Genomic DNA, 21,490 nt, shown 5'->3' on the forward strand with positions numbered 1-21,490 from the left:
ATATCTGGGGATGATATCCCTGCAAAAGTGCTTTTGTCACCGTCAACGCGTCTGGATGTTTGGTAGGGAATCGCTCTATCCATTCTGAAAATGCATCTACGATGACCAGACAATATATTTTTTTTTTTCTTTTTCTTACAGTGCAGCTCGTTCTTTTCACCAGTTATTCACTTTAACTGGATAACCAAAATGTTGTCCTGTTATTCAACCAGCTGGTGGTTGTGCGGAGATGCTCGACTATCTGGAAAATTACCAATGAATGTAACAGGCCTTTGTGCCCTAGTGACTTTGTTATTACCTGTGTCTGTACATCCCATGCCTGCACAAGAGTTAACAACTAAATTATCTACTGCTATGGTAGAACATTGGCAACATCAAAAAAGAGCAGCAAATTGGCAAAACCAAGATGATCCAAGATGCATTGATGCCATTGGTGTTCCCCGTGGGGTTCAGAGTGCGTACAAATTATTAGTGAATGATTTGAGTCCTTCCTTTGTTGATGGTGTAAAAAACCTTACGATAATAATAAGAGTAAATATGGTATAACCTACGAACAATTATTCTATCAGTAATACCTTTGCTTTACAGTTCTCAAACATTATACGACCAAAAGAGGTCATGTCTCAATCAACCTTTGGCTTGATCGCTCAGTTGATTGTCCTCATCTGGAGAGAATTGGACTCTGGATCAACTGTAACAACTAAACAATAAATATTAGGTTTGGTTTGTCTATGTTTTGCATTTACGGTAATATTTTTCAGTAGATGTAGTTCCATACTTCAAGTCATTCTGTCTACACCTATTCTACGCTGTCTTATTCAACAGTCCTACTCGACTGTTGTTGATGGACAAATACATACAGTAAAAGACTTGCTGTAGAATTCAGACGAACCTGGTGATGTCTTCAATGAGCACTGATGGGTCTGGGGGGTAGAATTTAACAGAGAATCCTAGAATCCAGGAGCCAACTGTGAGCAGATTAGCAACGTGGACAGTTAGGCACATTTCCAACAAAGAATCTATTCAGTTCAACATTGCATGGCTAACTTTGCACTTTGCTGAAATCTGTATAGCATCTGTACAGTTATTCAGATAAATTATATTATGTATGTCATGACAAACAAGGAATTGATACAATAATTGATTACGGCCATTCTCACAAGGCCAGGGGTCAGTAATATTGTGGGTGTGTTCGGAAAATATCTCAGCAATGATGCAGCATTGTGATTTCCTCTGAATTAGTTTGAAGTGATTATTTTAGAAAATGTGAACACTTGCAGAGAGTTATAGAAATAAAGTGTTGGCTCGTGATATTTATAGGTTTTCCGCCTCGTTAAAGGGGAAGTCAACCCAAACATATTTTTTTCAAGAATAAGTTCTATGCAGGCCCACTAGTTCAAACATGGCATTATGATTAATATTTCATTTGTGGAATGTGAGTTAAGCAGCAAAATCCACCCGTTTTTAGCCATCTCAGGAGGCGGCCATTTTGTCACTTCTGTCGACTGAAAATGACATCACAGTTGCTCAGGGCTCAGGTAATGACCAATCAGAGCTCACCTGTTTTCTGAAGCTGAGCTGAGCTGAAACTGTAATCAGTACCCAACAGTTCTCAGTTTCAAAAAGGTTTGCCAAACCCGGATCTATACAAACCTCCACTGGGGCACACCACCTCCATGCATGGAACATGGAAACTGGCATGGAAACAGTTCAGAACATTTATAAATATCCCCATTACACAGCCCATCCCGAATAAAAACAAAACAGAATTTTACTACTTGATAAAACCTTGCACTCTTAGCCCTGTGTTCACCCCCTGCTTCAATGAGTTGACCCTGTCATCTCTCATCTACTTATGAGTCTTGTTTTCTTCGCCAATAAGTCTGTATTGTCTGATAATGAAGCCAAAGCCAGATATTTTTTTTTAAATCCTTCAGTGACCTGCTGCAAGCATGCTGTCTGGTTCATTAATCAGATGCAAAAATACATACGCGCCAAGCACACATGCACACACACGCACACACACGCACACCCACGCACACACTGTGTGTGTGTATACAGTCTTGTACACTTACCCCGAATTTGCTTTTTAATCTCCTTGGACGGATCCAGCCAATGCTAATAAAGATGAAAAAAGAGACAATGCCTTTTTGAGAGATTTGACCTCAGCAAAATCCTTCACAGCCATATTTTCAAGAGCTCCTTCCTGAGTGCTTATGCTTTATGCAGTTGAAGAGCAAACACTGGCCTCTACAAATGACAGGAAGCATCCAATATTGGGGCAATGAAGGCTAATCGAATGCAGCTCCTTTTGTTTAATGTCACCAGCACCTTTTATTGCTCTCTGAAGAGCACTTTATTTTAAAAAGTCTGTATAATGCTATTTTAAGTCTCAAGCCGACATTAGGTTTTTCATTAGGTTATTGATCAAACTTGAACATCTTGAATGAAGGTTTACATGGACGGCAGGAATCTGGATATTGATCTTGTTGTAATTAAGATCAGGTTTGGATCATTTGATAGAATATGCCATGTATCAATTATGTTAACATCTTAATACATGTCCTAATGCTTGCGCTCACAAAAATGTATGAAAGCACTTCATGCTATTGGATGTGTAATTACATACACTCCACAATTGTAGCAGACATTTGCCTCAAAACACCAGACTTAGTTTTCTTCAAGTCCTCCCACATTCCAAAAATGTGCACGCTAAGTTAATTGAAGACTCTAAATTGTCCATAGCTATGCAAAACTTGCATATACAATTGGTTGTTTGCAGAGCTGGGCAGTCCGTCCCGGGGCCTGATCAGGCCCGGCCGGATGCCCATTTTTGGGGCGGGGGGTGGAGGCTGACAAATTTTAAAAAAGGGCTGGACTAAGCATGGCCGGAGTGGATTTTAGCCCACTAATCAGCCCTCATGCGTGTGACATGGTCGCAAGGCGGCCAAATTTAATCTCAGCCTACTCGGTAAAAGGCTTCTTTTTAGGCTTCTTCCTACTCCCTTGTCAACGCGAGCGACAACTGCCGCATTGATTCACATGACCGACGCATTGTGCTGTTGGCGACAGGTCTGCGACACATGCGACGCACACATCAGGAATTGTTGCTGCTCTGATCGGTCCATTATGTCACATGTTGCGATGACATTCAGTTTCCCACACGGAGGAGAGGATGCAGCACGCAACTTGTTGCTGCTGCAGCAAACTAGTTTGGCAGTGGCGTGGGTGTTATGTCACGTATGTGTGTGTAAAGAAACTACTCACCCACGTTCCCCCTTAGCAGCCTCCTCCCAGATCGTTTTCGCAATACAATTAAATGCATCGTCTAGTCATCTCGCTCCCTTTATGGTTGTAGCAGGCACGATATCCATTGTTGTCGCTGTCTTTTTGAAGCATCGCCCCCCCCGACTTGAAACGTAATTGTTTCAAAACAACTTGTCTCTGCGAGTATAGTCAAGCTGCGTGCAGCATTTAAGGATAACGCTGGCACATCAAGGTGGAGTTCATGCACTTCTTCTGGCGTCTTCCCTACTTCAGGAAATACGCCGTAGCAAACCTGCTGTGTAGCGGTTTGCTGGTATGCTTTTATTTTGAAGGCCAGGATGTGTTAAGGGCGGGAAGTGTGGAAAATAAATAACTTGTTGAATGCTTGATATTTTTTTACAAATTAGGGGTCGAGGTCGGAAGGGGTACCAAGGTCAAGGGTGGGGGGGGTCGCGGCCGGACCGGCAAAATAGGGTCAAGTGCCCAGCTCTGGTTGTTTGTCTGTATTTCCCCTGCAATTGATTACGACCGTTCCAGGGAGTACCTGGCCTCTTGCTCAAACTTAGCTGAGACAAACTACAGGTCATCTGCAGCATAAATAAGCGTAGGTGATTCAGGAAAAGGATGGATGGATGAGGGCATAAGTGTTTCACAACATTAATAACAATCAAAGTAACAAACTGCATTTTTGTTTAGTTACTCCAATCAATCAATCAATCAATCAAACTTTACATAAAATACATAAAGGCCAACTCTCATGTTTTGTGGAAAACGCATACGGAGGTTTAGCTGCATCTTTTGAAACTTTTGGGGTGGTAAAATACAAAAGACTATAAAGTAGCATTTGTATATAAAATTGCAATGAGCACATCTCTACATAGCGTCATACTGTATCCTAATTAACATTATGAAACAAAAAAGAAAGAAATATAGATCAACTTAGCACAAAGAATAACTTTATTAGCATTGTTTTTGAGTCTCACGCCACTTTCTTTGCATCCCTGTTACATATTTTTCCATCATGTCTCTTAAGGATTTGTTCAATTCCCTTCATATCTTCTGCTATGTGCTGAGTGTACACATACTCGGTGCAAAAAACAATAAATAAAATAAGAATAATAATTACACTTTAGAGCAGGGGTTCTCACTCCAATCCTCAAGGTCACTCACAGGGGCGGCCGCCCAACTATTTGAGAAGGACTGAATTAACCTAATGTGCATGTTTTTGGAATGTGAAAGCAATCCCAAATAAACAAAGAACATGTGAACTCAGCACAGGAGAGACTGAGATGAGATTGGAATGCAGACCCTTTTGGATGTGAAGGAGACGCACATGGAACAAGTCATCACAAATGTTTCCAAAAGTGTGTGAATGTGTTGGCGAGACCTTGGCATTGTCGGGGTCGTGGAACGTCAAGCCGAAGTAGTCCCTCTCCAGCAGGTTCAGATGGCCACACACCATGTCCAGCAGTGTTTGGCCTTTGGCAAATTTCTATCAAACACACACAGAATCACATAGCTATAAATAAATGTGCAATAATACACAGTGTGTGGGTAGGTGACGCAATGCAGATGCAAGTGTCGAAACATGATTAATGCATGCCATCAAAGACATATAAAAAAAGACAAAGGCATAGAGACAGACTGTGGAATATTACTAACTTAACTCCATAAAGATCCCAAGCAATGACTTCCCCCTGTTGAGTGGGAGGGCCACGCTGTGTGCGAACCTCAGGCGAAGGAGCACACATCAGAAGCTAAACAACCGACCACACCTTTCATCAATGCAGCCTTTTGGGATGAGAACAAGAGTACTGTTGGTTACACAAACACACACACGCATACACACATACACACATCCGCACACAATAGCATCTCCTTGGGCAATCCAGCTCCTATGGCGACAAAGCAACCAAGCAGCTGTTACCATAGAAACAGAAGTAATAGGTCCCTTGTTCCCTCTCCCACTCTATCCATTTCTCTTTGGTATGAAATGACTAAAGCTCTGAACAAAACAAAAAAAGAAGCCAACGCTTTGCACTTTTTTTTTTTTATTTCATCAAAGCAATAGTGAAGAAGAAGAATGGACTTCATTGCTCTTGGTTTCCCCCAGTAGTTTTACAATTGTCATCATTATTCTAGACAATTTGTCTACTATTCAAAGAGATGTTTGTGAGATACACAATATTATAGCATTATTGACTGACTACAAATACAGATTGCTTATTAGCGTAATATTAAATCTCTCAGTTTTCAGTTCATACTAAGAATATCAACAAAAGCAGTTCCAATATTTGCTCTCACATCCGCTACCAAAGTAAAAAGTGGATGGGGAAAAAATTAAATTAGAGGAAAAACAAAAGAAATAAATGTAAACCCCTCCTGAAAATGTCTTGAAGTCAAAATTGTCTGATCATATAACAGCAAAAATATGAGCTAGTGCATAAGCTATGTCCTGGCTGGTCCACCAATATTAAGGACCACTAAGCTAGGTGGATACAGGGTTGCCATGGCAACAGCAGTACATCAGCAGTGCCATGGCCCTTTCTGATCACTGCTGAGAGCTCTATGCCTGGGCACATGAGGAATCAGAGAGAAGTTGTTAAGAAACAATGTATTACAGAAAACACCAGTGAATTGTTTCATGAACTGTTTTTTCAACAGCCACCGTGCCCTGTAGTTCAGTCAGTGAGCTGGTAGATAATTTTCATTTTAAAATGTTAAATGTTATAGACTCCATTGCTCCCATTAACTTTTGAAGATCATCACTACAAAGACATGCTGGGAGGAAGAATGAAAAAAAGAGTGTCGAAAAGTTGTAGGTGCCTGGAGAAAATCAATCTTCAGATTCAATATGACCTCTGTAAGACGAAATTTCACACTTATAATTTACTACTGAGGAATGCAAGGAAGTCTTTCTTCTCAAACATTTTCACCAGTAACCAAGATAATGTTCGTGCACTTTTTCTACTGTTTAGACTAACAAACCCCCCAATGTAAATAGCAGCTGAACTTCACTCTGCTAAGGCCTGCAATGACTTTGCTTTGTTCTTTTTAGAGAACATTGGACAAGCAGTGAGGCCCTCCACACCAGGCATGCTTCATACATCTAAAAACCATCGAAATACCATGACACAATTTGATCCTATCAGTGACAAAAATCTGGAGGATATTTTACACCAACTGAGCTCTTCCTACTGCTGTGTGGATGTTTTACCCACAGACCTTTTCCATAAAGAATTCATACATCATGGCTTCTGATCTATTACAGATTGTAAATATGTCTCTAAGCCCACAGCACCTGAAAACAGCTGTTAGCAAACCACTCTTAAAAAAAATTGCAACTTAGAAAACACCTTAATGAACAATTACAGACCAATATAAAATGTTTTTTAAAATCAAATCATTGAAAAGGCTGTGCCCAACAGCTCAATTATTTCTCAATGAAAATTTCCCCACTGTGGGATCAATAAAGGCATTCTTATTCTTATTCTTATTATTCTTATTCTTAACAGTTAGCAAGTGCTTCAATGTCTTCCAGTCAAGTTTTGGATCAAATCAGAGCACTGATACCACTCTTGTCAAAGTATTTAGTGACATTCGCATAAACAGAGATCATGGAAAATCTTCAGTGCTACAGTCAACACAGTCAACCATGATGTATTACTTCATCGGCTGGTTAATTGTTTGGGACTATGTAGCACAGTTCTTGATTTGTTTGCATCCTACTTAAAGTGAAGGAATTATTTTGTGTCAATAGGTAATTTTAAATATGAGCAGACCAAAATTAGATATAGGGTTCCCCAAGACTCCATCCTGGGACCACTTCTGTTTAACATTTACATGCTTCCACTTCCACACATAATAAAAAAAACAATAAAACAAATTACCAACAAATGACACGCAGCTCTACATTTCAATGTCCCCAGGTGACCATAGCACCGGCCAAGCACAGGGTAATTGAGAGGCAGCCACAAAATTTTCTACAGTGAAACAGAGAAAAAAACGGAGATAGTTGTTTTTTGACCTAAGGAGGAATGTCTTAAAATAAACATGCAGCTCTAGTCTCTTCAGTTAACCCTCTCAGGCTCAAATTAAGTTTTAGTAATAGTTTAGTAGTACTTCTGAGTAAAAAAAGGCTCATATAATGTGAATATGTATTAATTAGGGGATTATCAATTAGTTATTGCGAATCTGCAACACCTGCCTGGAGAGGGTTAAAAACCTCAGACCAGGCCAGGAATCTGGGCATTGTCAAGAACTCAGACCTGAGTTTTAAAAACCACATAGAAACAATCACAAAATCAGCCTATAATCACCTCCAAAATATTTGTGGAATTAAAGGACAGATGTCACAGTAGGACCTTGGGAAACTGGTCTATGCCTTGATCTTAAATCCTCTCTGGTCTACCTAAAAAGTCAATCAGACCACTGTGGCTGATCCAGAACACTACTGCTAGAATCCTCACTGAGACCAGAGAGTGGACCACATCACTGTTCTGAGGTCTCTACACCGTCTCCCTGTCTCTCAGAGTATAGACTTACAATTTTCCTGTTAGCATAGCTAAGCAAAGCTCTGAATGTTTTAGGCCCAGAATACAATGCTCAGGTTGTCTGGTGCAGGTCTGCTCTGTGTCCCTAGTCATATAGAAACGAAAATTGGCCTTCAGATTCTATGCTCCCTTTGTCTGGAACAAACGCCCAGAAAACGTCAGATCTCGGTTCAATCAAGGTTGAAGACTCACTTGTTTACCGCTGCTTATGATAAAAAAACATTTTTATTTATCAAATTTTACCCAAAATCTGAAATATAACTATAATAGCCGGTCTAATACTGGGCCAGCAAAGTGTTGCTGGTTTGGCTTGGTCTGACGCGTTGGCGGCTTGTTTGCTTGATATCTGATTGTGTCAGTCCATAGAGAGTCTATAAGCCATTTGTTAAACTACGTAGTTTATTTGTCACTTTCCAAGAATTAAAATCTCCATAAAACACATAGCGTCTATAAACATAAATTCCACTGCACGAAGCTGTCAAAACCCTGTATGCCCTTCCCAGTCAACACCTGTACACTGTTTCTTTCTCCTTTCTTATATACTCTTAGCGACAGCGCCAGTGTTCAAGATAAGTCTACATACAAACATTTGACCCATATTTGGCTTCTATAATAACTTTTAATTTAATGTGTTTTATTGTCTTATTTTATGTTTTTGACAATATTTTGCATGCTTCGTTTAAAATGCTTTAAAGAAGTCAACCCTAAACATTCTTTGCAATAATATGTTCTATGCGCCTTCACTGATGTAAACATGGCATTGTGATCGATATTGTGTTTGTGGAATATTAGTTAAGCAGCAAAATGTGTCCACAATTAGTGAAATAATTGTTATGTTAAGTTAAGTTAAGCAGCTAAATTTACCCGTTTTTAACCACCTCAGGGGGCGGCCATTTTGTCACTTCTGTCAACTGAACATACATTACAGTTACTCAGAGCTCAGGTAACGACCAATCACGGCTCACCGGTTTCTTGAAGCTGGGCCATGATTGGTCGAAAGCAGAGCCCTCAGCAACTGTGATGTCAGTTTCAGTCGACAGAAAGTGACAAAATGGATGCCCCCTGAGATGGCTGGGTGGATTTTACCTCTGAACTCATATTCCACAAATGCAATATTAATCAGAATGCCATGTTTCGACTAGTGGGCCTGCATCGGATATATTCTTGTTAAGATTTTTTAGGGGTTGACATCCACTTTAGTTATGATTACCTTTTCTGTTTGTCATTGTATTTGAATGTTCTGTGTGAAGCAACTTGCGTTGCCATCCATTCATCCATTATCCAATCCAAATATCCTAACAAGGGTCGCGGGCGTGCTGGAGCCAATCCCAGCTGTCATCGGGCAGTAGGCGGGGTACACCCTGAACCAGTTGCCAGCCAATCACAGGGCACACAGAGACGAACAAACAACCGCACTCACAATCACACCTAGTGGCAATTTAGAGTGATCAATTAATCTACCATGCATGTTTTTGGAATGTGGGAGGAAACCGGAGAACTCAGAGAAAACGCACGCAGGCACGGGGAGAACGTGCAAGCTCCACACAGGAAGGCCGGGCCGGAATCGAGCGCACGACCTCTGAACTGTGAGGTGGACGTGCTAACCAGTCAACCACCGTGACGCCCACCTTGATTTGCCTTGTTGCTGAAATGTGCTACAAAAATAAACGCGCCTTGCATTTCCATGCAAGTGTGAAATGAGACACTGAGAGAGAAAAAATAATTATTAACTCTACTTTATTTATAGAGCACTTTGAAACAACCAGTTTTGCATACAAAATGCTGTACATGCAGTAAAACTCAGCTATACAATAATAAAGAGAGTAAAACCAATAAATGAATAACACAAATGCAGCAGACACCATGCTGAGTCAAAAGCCATAAAATAAGAGTTTTTTAAGAAGAGTTTTAAAAATGGACAGGGAGGGGATTTGCCTAACATTTAAAGGTGAAGTCAACCCTAACATTTTTTTTTTCAAGAATATGTTCTATGCAGGCCCACTAGTTGAAACAAGGCATTCTGATAAATATTGCGTTTGTGCAATAAGAGTTAATCCACCCGTTTTTAGCCATCTCTAGGGGCGGCCAATTTGTCACTTACTGAGGGCTCAGGCAACAACCAATCAGAGCTCACCTGTTTTCTGAAGCTGAGCCATGATTGGCCGTTACCTGAGCCCTGAGCAACTGTGATGTCATTTTAAATCGACAGAAGTGACAAAATAGGCGCCCCCAGAGATGGCTAAAAATGGGTGGATTAACTCTTATTGCACAAACACGGTATTTATCAGAATGCCTTGTTTCAACTAGTGGGCCTGCATAGGACATAGTCTTGAAAAAAATATGTTTGGGTTGACTTCCACTTTAACATAAGATTATTCCAAAGGGAGGGACCGGCAACGAAAAAGGTTCGATCCCTTCTGAGCCTCCGCTTAGTCCTCTTTACCTCCACTAGTGTCTGGTCCGCTGACCTAGCAGCCGAGCAGATGCGTAGGGGTGGAGGAGCTCAGAGAGGTAATAGTAATAATAGTGAAATAATAGTGGACACTCATGTAAATTAACTCATGTGTGTGACTAGTTTTGCCACATTTGTGATGTGTTCAGAATGAATTGAATACATACTGTATGTTTTTTAAATAGCTCTGAAGTAAACAATTTAGCTTTTTTTTCCCTTTTGTATGGTGTTCCACATGTTTCAGCCACAAAATCCACTAGACAAAGAAGGGTCATCCAAAACAGCATGAAAGACTCATCATGGTGATGTGGTTAACCAGGAGAGGTGAGAAAATGCATTTTGTGAGTTGAACGGGACAATTAAGTTCAGCCAAAGTTCTCTTCATTGAAACATGGGCACGGGTGGATAATTGGCTCAAAATGATAAGATTCAAAATCACTTTATTGTGAAATTCATGACTGATTTACAAACAACAAAAACAAAGAGCTCCTGTGGAAGGTTGAAGCCAGCACAAAGGAATCTATGCTTTGTGTGGTTTGTGTGGTAGGCTAAGACTTCTGTGTTTTTAGTGTCAGAGCTGCTTGCTTACTGCACTTCATGGCTGGAATCACAGTTGGGGCTTTACAGCATTCATCATTATGTCCGAACAGTAGACTCACTTCCACTACCATATGTCTCTGCCCTTCCTCCCCCCGCCTCTATTTATGATTTCCTCTGCCTCTCTCACTCTCACATTCTATTTACTGCCCGGTCAAACAACGGCGTGTTCATCAGTCAAATGCAATGTATGGATTTCCTGTCAATGTTCAAATACCTCTTGTATCGTGGGCTAGGAGATGTGAAAGGATGTGTGCATGTGAATGTGATGGACGGGGTGAAATGATGGAATAGCTAAAACAATGCACAGACACAACAGAGGTCAGAAAAAAATGAAGATGTTATTTTTGATACTAGAATGAGGTGGACCTTATTAAAGCGTAATTTTGTAGTTGCATCACTTCACTCCTTATTGCCACACTCTCCCACCAGACTTTAAAAAATAGACGGGCTAAGCATAGACAGAAGTAGATTTTTGTCTGTCTATGTAATCAGAACTAACATTGTCAAGTCCGAACGGACCTTGCAGTCCATTATTACCAGATGCCCGTTTTGCTGAAGAGAGATGGAAACGCGACCCAGACTGCATTGACTCTATATGCACAACAGGTTTTTAGTTTCAGTTTTTCTTTGAAAATATGTTTACTTTTCAACTTGGAGATATTGTAGTTCGACTTTTATTGGTTACAAACCTAGAAAATCTTTGTAAAAACAACGAAACACATTAAAAAAAAAATAGTGGTGTGGTGTGGCAAATAGGTAGGCATGACTAAACTAGGGTGTCGAGGTGGATAGATAGCTTGCACATGGCACATACTGATAGATCACAAATGCCAATGTCAGACTACACGAATATAGCCCAATTTTGGGCCGACAGACATGTCGCAGAAAACATAGCTGCTCGTAGCCGATTTTAAGTTGTCTTCATAGCCCGTGTAGCGTGACATACTCAACGATTGGTCCTTTGGCATCTGGGACGCTTCTATACAACCACCACGAAATTCTGGCATGTCGGAATTTTGTTCGTCTTGCCACATAGTGTGACACATCCTACTTCATCCTTCGATTTGTTCTTCGGCACTGACCAATAGGAAGACAGTGCCGTCATACTTATGACAAGCGACTGGATGTGGCGCGCACAAATAAACGGTATCCTGGTGCACAGTGACTTGAAAGTGTATATAGCATTTCAACTCATGCCACGTTTTTTTGCTACCTGCAAAGCTAGTAGCTGATTAGCAAGCGTGGTGTTGTTAAACAAATTTGTTACCTCAAGTTCTTTTTGGAGAATAGACAGTCCGTGCTTCCCTCTCCCCACCATCCAGGAACGGGTCCATAGTCTCTTCTTATTCTTTTCTTTTTTTTTTTTGTTGCCTTTTCTGAATTTATGAACAACGCAGATGCATTGGCACATAACGCGTCCGTCAACATGACTACACAATTGCTTGTCCTGCCTCCGTTGACATGACTGACAGCTGCTTGTCCCGCCTCTGCGATGGACCTGCGGCAATGGACAGAATCTTGGCGTAGGCACGCGACGATTGGGCGGGGTTTGATCGGTGACAGACTTGTTGTGTGACTCACCCGGTCCAAGACACACAACGATAATATCTTGTAATCTCACAGCGGTGCCATTGTGAATGACAAAAAAGTTGTGTAGTCTGAGAAGGCCATAACAGTAATAAACCAAGATGCAAGAAGTTCTTGCTAAAATCTGTACTACAATTTCAAATTTCATATGCAATAAATAAAAACATTGCGATACCGCAAGCATTTTCTTGTTTCCAAACCCATGTTTACAATACCGTACTTTTCGGACTTTCAAAAAAAAAAAAGAAAGTGCGCCTTGCACCTTATGTATGCATGTTGGCCTTTCAGTTCATCGTCTTTAATTGAAATTCCTTCCTGTTACATGTGCCTTCTCATTCTCATCCACATCTAATTGCTAGCAGACATACATGTTTTTGTCATACAGCCTGGGTGGCCAGCCACTCAGAGGCTAAAAGCCTCAATGAAAGAAAGAGCCACACCATACACATATGCATACAGTACATAAACTGCCCCCATCCCGTCCCCTCACACCCAAGCTCTCTTTTGCATGTTTTGACGAACACCCCTTATTGTATGCCTTTTCAGCCCATGCTGTGTTCCAAGCAGATTTACAGTGCTTCATAAATTTTGGGAACAACTGTGTCTACTTTTCTGCTTGACCTTTCAAAGTGAGCAACCTGTACTTGTAAAGTTCAGAGCCTTAGGAAATTCCTGTTTGATTGCATGGAGGGAACTGAAGTGCTGCTGAAGTGTTGAAGCCTTAAAATGCTCTAATGGTGCCCAGGCAGAATGGCTTGCCATTACGTTCATCAAACACTGTGGTAAAATGTACTGTGTTCATCTTCATATTTTGTTTTGCATTTTCTCTCTTCCATTTTGAGAGCGAGTTTCATAGACCAACACTATTGAACATGTTTCCCCTCCAGGTCAATTGCGTAAAAGCGCATACCCGTGATATGGACACATAGTTGGTACCTTGATTGACGAACATAACATGTTCAATTGCCGCGTTCGAACGAGCCCTGGCAGACTTGCTCACTCAGAATAAAAGGTATGCGCGACAGCATGCCGATATTTAGAAGTGCTGCCGTAGCAGCCTGCCAGGAAGTAAAAAGTGAGATTTTTCCCACTGACAAGAAAACAGCAACAATCTTTCATTGTTGCAAAAGAAATGCCTGTTTTTGCTCATTTTAAGCACGAAAGCACCCTCATGGGTTTACGGTTACTGTAAATGAGTCCAAGAAAAGAGCAGTAAATGAGCCCCCGCCTTTAGAAAAGCTTTCTAACATCACGGCGGCGCTGCTTCTAAATATTTGTTGTTGTTTTTTTCCGGTGACTTGCGTTTGTGGCAGACATCCCACACGCTGCACAGTGCCGCCCAGAAACGCTCTATTCCGTGCTCCACACTCCTCACCACATACACAACAAATGGGGTTGACGACGGCAGCTAAATTTGTTGTGAAAAGGCTTTCCAGAGCCACATGAAACCAGCCAAAGAGCTGTACGTGGATCACAAGACATGGGTTGGCATAGCCCTGTTATACAGGAACAAGAACTTAATGTTGCAGTTAGCCCAAATGCGAGCGGAGCGTTTCTGGCAGAGATGCATTCCGTCAGACCAATGGACTGGTCCGTCAGTCCGTCACTGACGGACGCCCGTTTTGGTGACGACTGACGAAAGACGCGACACCTTTTTAAAAATGACGGACTGACGAATGACGGAAGTGGGTATTCATCCAGCATTGTAATCGTCATTAACCGTGTCCGTCAGCGGTGGTCCTTCAGACTGTCACTGGCGGATGCCCTTTTTTTCCTGATGTTTTTGGGGCGGACCAACTGATGGACCAACAGACTAACAATAGTTGAACAAACTATTATCCTTGACGTCAGATTTCAAAATTAGGTTGTCGCAAACTCATTTTCAAATTGGATATTTATGTCATTTTGGTCTTAAGCCACATGCTGCGCAGATTTATGTGTTTGCATATTTCATTGCAGTGATTTCTAAAGCCTGCGATTGGCTGGCTACCAATTTAGCATGTCCCGTGCCTGCTGCCCGAAGACAGCTGGGATAGGCTCCAGCATGCCCATGACCCTTGCGAGGATAAGCGGTTCGCACAGGTGGACATTCTGTCTGACCGACGGGCCGTCTGTCTATCCATCTATGACGGATTCCCATTTTGCTAACGTTAGACAAGAAAACTTTAGAAAAAAAAAGAGTAAGCATAGACGGAAGTGGATTTTCGTCTGTCTGTGTAATCATAACTAACCAGTTCAAGTCCGAACGGACATTACAGTCCATTATTGACGGATGCCAGTTGTGGTGAAGAGAGACAGAAACGCGACCCGGACTGCATTTACTGTATATGTACAGCAGTTCCTCAGGTTGACTAATACAATACAATAATGTACAACTTTACTTATATAGCGCATTTCACAATAGCTGCGGCTGTGACAAAGCACTTTTCCTATAACGTAAAATAGCAATAATATAACAACAAAGACAGTGAAAGCAGTAAATTAAAACACAAATTAATGATAGCAACACATATACTATAGAGACCAGAAAACAGCAGAGCAGTGGCAGTCAAAAGCCAAAGAATAAACATGTTTTTTCAAAGGAGTTTACAGACAAGTTCTTGTGAATTAAGTTTTACATTTCTATTTTCATTTTTGGAAAGAGTGGGGTTAGGAGGTTGTGAAACTGTATTTTGAAATCCCCCAGACTCCATTTCAGAAGGTGGTGGTAATGCACCAAAAGTTGTTTACCAACCGCTAAAAGACAGAAGAAGAAGAAGAAGAAGAAGAAGAAGGAAGAAAAGAAGACCAATTCGAAAAAAAAAAAAACATTCTTTCATTGTAATGGGTAATTTAATTCTCACAGGGACTACGAACATTTGAATCAACCAAGATTTTACCTTTGGCAACAATGTGACACGGGATTCTGGTTAAGGTAAGCAAAACTTTAAGGGGAGCAAGCCGACACAGTATGATGTATACTGTATGGTGCACTTAATTTACCATTTTAATCATATGGATTCAGATAATGGATGGGTGGATGGATTTTTCACCTTTTTTTTCGGATTGACAATTGACTGAATAGCGGATCTTTGCTGTTTACCGAGGGAAGCGCGGTTAAAATATCATGACGGACTGACCGACAGACGATTACAGTTTGGTTTGGCTTGAAAGATAGACAGAATGCCGGATGGGTACCAAGGCTGCTGTTGTATGACGAATGGCGGACTTAAGTAAAATGAATGAATGTAAATCGTACCAAACCTTCGTAAAATGGACACTTCTGGCGGGTTGGATAATGGATGGACAGTTGGATTTCCAAAGCCCGTATCCCACTGAGCTGTGAAGGTTTGCGAGTGTTTGCGAAGGTAGCGAATGTCGAATTTTCTTCAGGGTTCATTCAAAATCGCAAACGTTCACAAAGACCTGGTTGTTGTCTATGTCCTACACGCAACATTCGCAAAGTGTTTCAATTTCTTGGCCAAGAAATTTTGAATGTTCCAAATTTTTAAAACGAAGCATGTATTTAAATCTACAATGTGTGTATTTCTTATTGTTGTGTGTTTAGTTTTACAGTAAACTTCATTATGTCATTAAACATACCCTCCGGGAGGGCAGAATCACACGTACACGTACATAATGAAGTACACAATGCACTCAGTGTACTTTCACAACGTCAAAGACTTGCAAACACACCGTGCCATTCAACACATTAATTGTTTTTCTTCGATTATAATGTTTTTAAGATCGAGAGAAGCTAAAATCAAAAGCACAATTAAATTTGGACTAATTGCCCAGCCCTTCTGGCTCCTCGTTTAATGGCAGCAGTTACGTCAATGTCTACAAGGGATATTGGTGACATGATCTGGCATTGTCGTCACAGACCCTTCATCATGTGCATGGTCCAATGGGGTTAATGAGCTTCATGATGAATGATCAATGAGCAACCAGGAATGTGGAATGTACGGTTAACATCCACGGATCTTCCTGGAGAGTCTTTTCTTTTGCATGTTGAGTTACCAACACACTGCACAAATTACAAAAACTGAGCAGTTACGTTACGGTTGTTTATTTAAAAGGTACCCACCCCCACAATGAAAGCATTATTTCATGACACAGTCACATTTATTGCCAAGACACACGCATTGTCTCGTAGAGGTGCAATGTAATGTAGTGTGCTGAGTCAAGGACTGTTGAAACGTAGGAGGATTCTCTCCCTCTTGCACAGTGTGACAACAATTAGAAGCATGTGTGCATTGTAAGATGGCTGTCATTGCTGCAACATAAGAAGCTTTAAAAAGAAAAGCCTAATTTAATTATATGTCTGCTTTTTTGCAGGATGGTAAAACAAAAGCCAGACACAATTCTTCAGATCTGTTAAGTTTTAATTATCCATGTCTATGTCGATAATAAGCTTCAATTGGACTGTGAAACTTTTGAGACCCACAAACCTCAAGGTATTGTTACATTGTTTTAGCTGTAAAATGAACATTGCTTACTCATAAAAAGAGTGCCTAGTATTCATTATAATAAACTCCTAATTGGAGCAGCTTCGTTGGGGGTACTGTATTTGAATGATTACAGGCCAAAGAGGCTCTGTGTTGTGTTATCTGACCTGAAGCTGCTCTGTTAATTGGCTGCTTTTAGTTTTCCCAGTAGCTGCTGACTGTTTTATCTCCAGTCATCGGGTGGTCATTTGAACAAAATTAACTGAAATCCCCATGTGAAAAGCTACTTGGACATGCTACCAAGGTACCACCAGCAATTAGCCGGATACTTTCTCATCCATGGAGGACAACATAAAAAAATATATGAGAGACAGAATATGTATCCTAGTGCAGGGGGAACAGCTCCACTGCATTGTCACTTTACTCTGGCCACATTTGTATTACATACACCCAGTGTTTAATTCAGGGCTAGGAAAAGTATGGCCCGGGGGCCACATTGAACCTACCTACAGTCTCTGTCCGGCCCACATTGTCACAGTGACAGTGAAGTCAAGGTAAAATGAAAAATTTGGTTCTTTTATTTTGAAAGTTGTGCTTTTTATGTGCATATTTGGAAAATGGTACAAGGAAGGTAGCAAGAAAGAGCTACGACTTGTATCTGAAGTATGTAGGGTAACAAAAAGGCTCCCTAACACAGCCGCGCCTCCGCTGCGAGCAGTGGGGGAGGGACGCAACACGGTTGTAGGCTGCGAAGCATGACGGATGTTTTGATTGGCAATAAAAAGCTTTGGTCGAATATTCCGATCACGTAACTTTTCACGAAAATCGGCCGATCATGATCGGTGCCCGATCGATCGGAGCATCCCTAATAAAAATAATAAAATTGCATTGTATTGTCTCGTTGGGCGGCACGGTGGGCGACTGGTTAGCACGTCCGCCTCACAGTTCGATCCCGGCTCCGGCCTCCCTGTGTGGAGTTTGCATGTTCCCCCCGTGCCTGCGTGGGTTTTCTCCGGGTACTCCGGTTTCTTCCCACATTCCAAAAACATGCATGGTAAGTTGAATGGACTCTATAAAAATTGCCCCTAAGTGTGATTGTGAGTGCGGATGTTTGTCTTTGTGTGCCCTGCGATTGGCTGGCAACCAATTCGGGGTGTCCCCCGCCTACTGCCCGAAGACAGCTGGGATAGGCTCCAGCACGCCCCGTGACCCTTGTGAGGAGAAGCGGTATCGATAATGGATGGATGTATTGTATTGTATTGTATTGTAAAATTTGCTGCAAATCAATCATATTTGTCTTTCAATGTGATTATAACATTTTGTACAGATTGTTTACCAGCCCAAGCACTGGCACGACTTCATCTTAGCCAGTTAGCAGCCTTCCATCACCACTGCGGTAGCCACAATGATGGCGTCGTGAAAAACTTCAAGCAAAGTACAAATCTGAAGATTATCAAATGAAATGTTAGCTATGCCAGACTTCTCTGTTTCAAACTGTTGTGTCATTAAATATTGAGAAAGATGAGTGATGTGATGTGAAGCGAACATGTTCCTATAAAACTGTCTTTGGGATGGATCGGGATGTTCTTTTGGATATTTTTGCTCATTGAGTTGTTCACCACAGGTCTCGTCTGCAATTGTGAGCTCTGATCGATTTAATTAATGGAACAGATGCCCAAAAAACAACAGGGTGGATGACATCTCCTAAAAGTTCACTCTTGTCTCACATCAGCATGTAATTTCAGTCTAGCATGTGAATGGATTGCTGGCCACATTCCACACCGAAGTCACCGAACAATGTACCTCAACGGCGGTCTCGTAATCTGAGCCGTCAAGCAAGCTGACTTTAACAGGAACAGTCTTGGGCCTCTTGTTGCTCTTCTGGGGAGATTTGGAAGCCTTGCTGGGCGTCTTGTCTGAGCTTTCGTCCGCATCGCGCTGGTCCTCTGGAACCTGGACAGAGAAAGTGAAAATATGTCTTTGTCCAACTATTTTCATTCAGATGCATTTGCTTGTCTCGTTACGTAATTAATCAATAGTCCAATAGGTTGAAGCACTGCAGTAAAATCAAAAGATGCTTCATCGAGGTGGGTGGAATGATTGAGAGACCTGAGTAAAATGAGCTGTTGTTGGTTCCCCAGTACACCTACCTGATTGGTTCTCCTGCAGTCACCCTCCATTGCACTCTTCATTTCCTCCGCCAAAGCCTTCTCTGTTGTCATAGAAATAGATTGAAGACCTGCAAGCACACATAAACACAGTAGGATCTTATTCCGCTTGCTCATAAGAACAGTGCGGCTGAAATGATTACTGGCCCTAAATGTCCAATATGACTACCGGAATATAGACGTGATTGATGAACAAAATGGTCTCCCTCTGTAGCTATCCTCACATTAATTGAGTCATGCTGGCATAGTGTATTAGCCTCAGCTGCCATTCACCTCCACTCTGCTTTTCATGCACCAAAAGGATGTTGAAACAAAGAGGAGTGCAGAGTGCAGACTCCAGCATCCTGTCTTCTCAAGCAGATACATAGCATAAATTCTATCAGCTGCCGAGCCTTGCAGCAGACAACACGGATAGAGGATAGGAGGCAGGAAGGGGGTAGTCATCTGAAGAGGTTATGAAGAGAAATGATAGGACACAAGCGAAAGGGGTTATGAAGGGAATGACAGCAAGGTGGGGAGATGGACATAAAAGCAATAACGCAATATACTGGTGAAGGATGAGACTTGTCATTTGAAGGTGGCTGTATCGATGTGTAACATTTGTGTTACTACCCCTAGAGGTCAGTAGTGCCTAGGGTATTGAGTTGAGTGTACGGATGTTAATGTGGTGGAATGAGAAAATAAAGGGACTGACTATGTGATTTCGGTGTGTAATGTACAAACAATACAGTGACCACTGCACTGTGGCCAAACCCAATCAGTGTAAAAGAGCTGGAATTCAGATTAGGGTAAAGAGGAACGAATTAGCCGAGATAAAACCCTGAGTCAGTCAGCGACTTTGCTATAAAAAGAGAGCACAGGATCGGAGGTTTAACATTTTCTTCATACGTCAGATGAACTTGCCCAAGATAATACTATAAATATTCTTTTGAACTACAGAGTGCAAATTATTTGACCAAGTAAAAATATTGCATTATTTTCAAATAAACGTGCAACATCTCACACTCGGGTGGGAATTATAGGCAATTATTATGTCTTTTCTCAAGTGGACTGTTGTTTATTTACTTGTTTTTTTGACGTTTTTTGATTGAACTGTTTAAAGAGCCATGAACAATTCAATAGAACACATCCCTACGAGGCAGTAGAATCATATGGCTGGTCCCACTCCTCAATAATTTCTTTTGGGTCACTTGGGCATTCAGACTGTGCCCCTTCGACATCAATTCTGGACTCTGCTTCCCTAATCTTCTGTGCAAGGTGAAAGATGGAGGTAAAGGCCAAAAAGACCTGATATCGTCCGACAGAATTCCATTATTAATCGTTCTTCTTTTTATTCTATTTTGATTTCTCATTGTGTGGAGATCTGTGGTTCAAGATTCATAAAGGAAGATTACCTTGTGTAGTGCCATTTTTATCACTTAAGGGATGTAGGGCAGACAAACACAAAGAATAGTGTAGAAAAGAAGGCCGGGGATCTTTCAAATTCAAGGGAAACATTCTTGGTATTCATACCTCACCAGCCAAACGATTAAAGCACTTGACTCATTGCCTTGCTCGTCTGCCATTTTCTCAGTTTGTTCAAAGGTGCTTTTTCATTGCAGTCAGTCTTGCAGCTAACAGTGGAAAGATGCAGTTTATCATTTCGACAAGATCTGAAACCGTGAAACGTTGATTGGGAGAGCTAACGTTATTATTGACAGATAAACGGAATGCTTTTCAGTCCATTTGGCTCCCATAGAAAAAGTACTTCCCAGAATACTCAAAAATGTTTACTTTAACACGGTGTGTGTTATATGCCAGATATGTGGGAAACACTAAATGGGTGGGTTTCACGTGGCGCTTTTCCACATTAACCACACTGAAAATGCTGACCGATGCTTCCTCATTCACACACAGATGAATAAACATCTCTGAGATTGTAGTTTCTGCCGTTAGAATTCGAAGACAGTTGATGAGAACTTGGGTTGAATGAAGACTGACTGAATATTACAAAATGCCAGATGTTTCGTGTCAAAGACAGATCTCGAGTATTGGTCCCAAGCCCAGATGAACAGCAAGTTTTGCACCAAGAAAGGTGGTACACTGTGGTGACCCCTGATGGGAGAAGAATGGTTTGAGAAGAAAAGAAAAAAAAACTTTGGAAGAGCTTAGACAGAAAGCTCTGTCTATCAATAAAACAGCTAAAAACAGCAGAGCCAGAGTTTAAAATACAACCAATGTTAAGAGCCGCCCGTTGTTTTGGAAGATACATATATATACAGTTCTTTTCTTTTTTCTTTTTTTTTGTGAATGAGTTTGTTCTGAATGTTCTAAACTTGTGTGTCAGTGGCCTCAGACGCAATTCATTAACAACCAATTTATACACAATTGTTCAAATTCTCAAATGCTCAATCAACTCATTTTTTTACACTTATGTCGCATTCAGTTCATGCCTTA

The 21,490-nt window shown here is 41.2% G+C and overlaps 1 protein-coding gene across 2 annotated transcripts in view; it reads right to left on the reverse strand.

Moving 5' to 3' along the window:
* LOC147152710 (band 4.1-like protein 1) overlaps positions 1-21,490 on the reverse strand; it is a 64,166-nt gene that overhangs the window by 24,015 nt on the left and 18,661 nt on the right. The window contains exons 2-6 of one of the 2 annotated variants that reach the window (XM_086051514.1): positions 19,037-19,125; positions 18,690-18,839; positions 4,655-4,759; positions 2,076-2,118; positions 893-968 (exon numbers count right to left, since the gene is read on the reverse strand). In XM_086051514.1, coding sequence (XP_085907640.1) covers positions 893-968; positions 2,076-2,118; positions 4,655-4,759; positions 18,690-18,839; positions 19,037-19,108 — 446 coding nt within the window. In that variant the 5' untranslated portion in view covers positions 19,109-19,125. Of the gene's footprint in view, positions 1-892; positions 969-2,075; positions 2,119-4,654; positions 4,760-4,929; positions 5,059-18,689; positions 18,840-19,036; positions 19,126-21,490 lie in introns of those variants that run through there. The other variant, XM_086051522.1, reaches the window with a different exon arrangement.

This window comes from Filicampus tigris, chromosome 1 (genome assembly GCF_054856515.1).
Source record: "Filicampus tigris isolate MCC_2025a chromosome 1, RoL_Ftig_1.0, whole genome shotgun sequence".
Lineage (NCBI taxonomy): Eukaryota > Metazoa > Chordata > Actinopteri > Syngnathiformes > Syngnathidae > Filicampus > Filicampus tigris.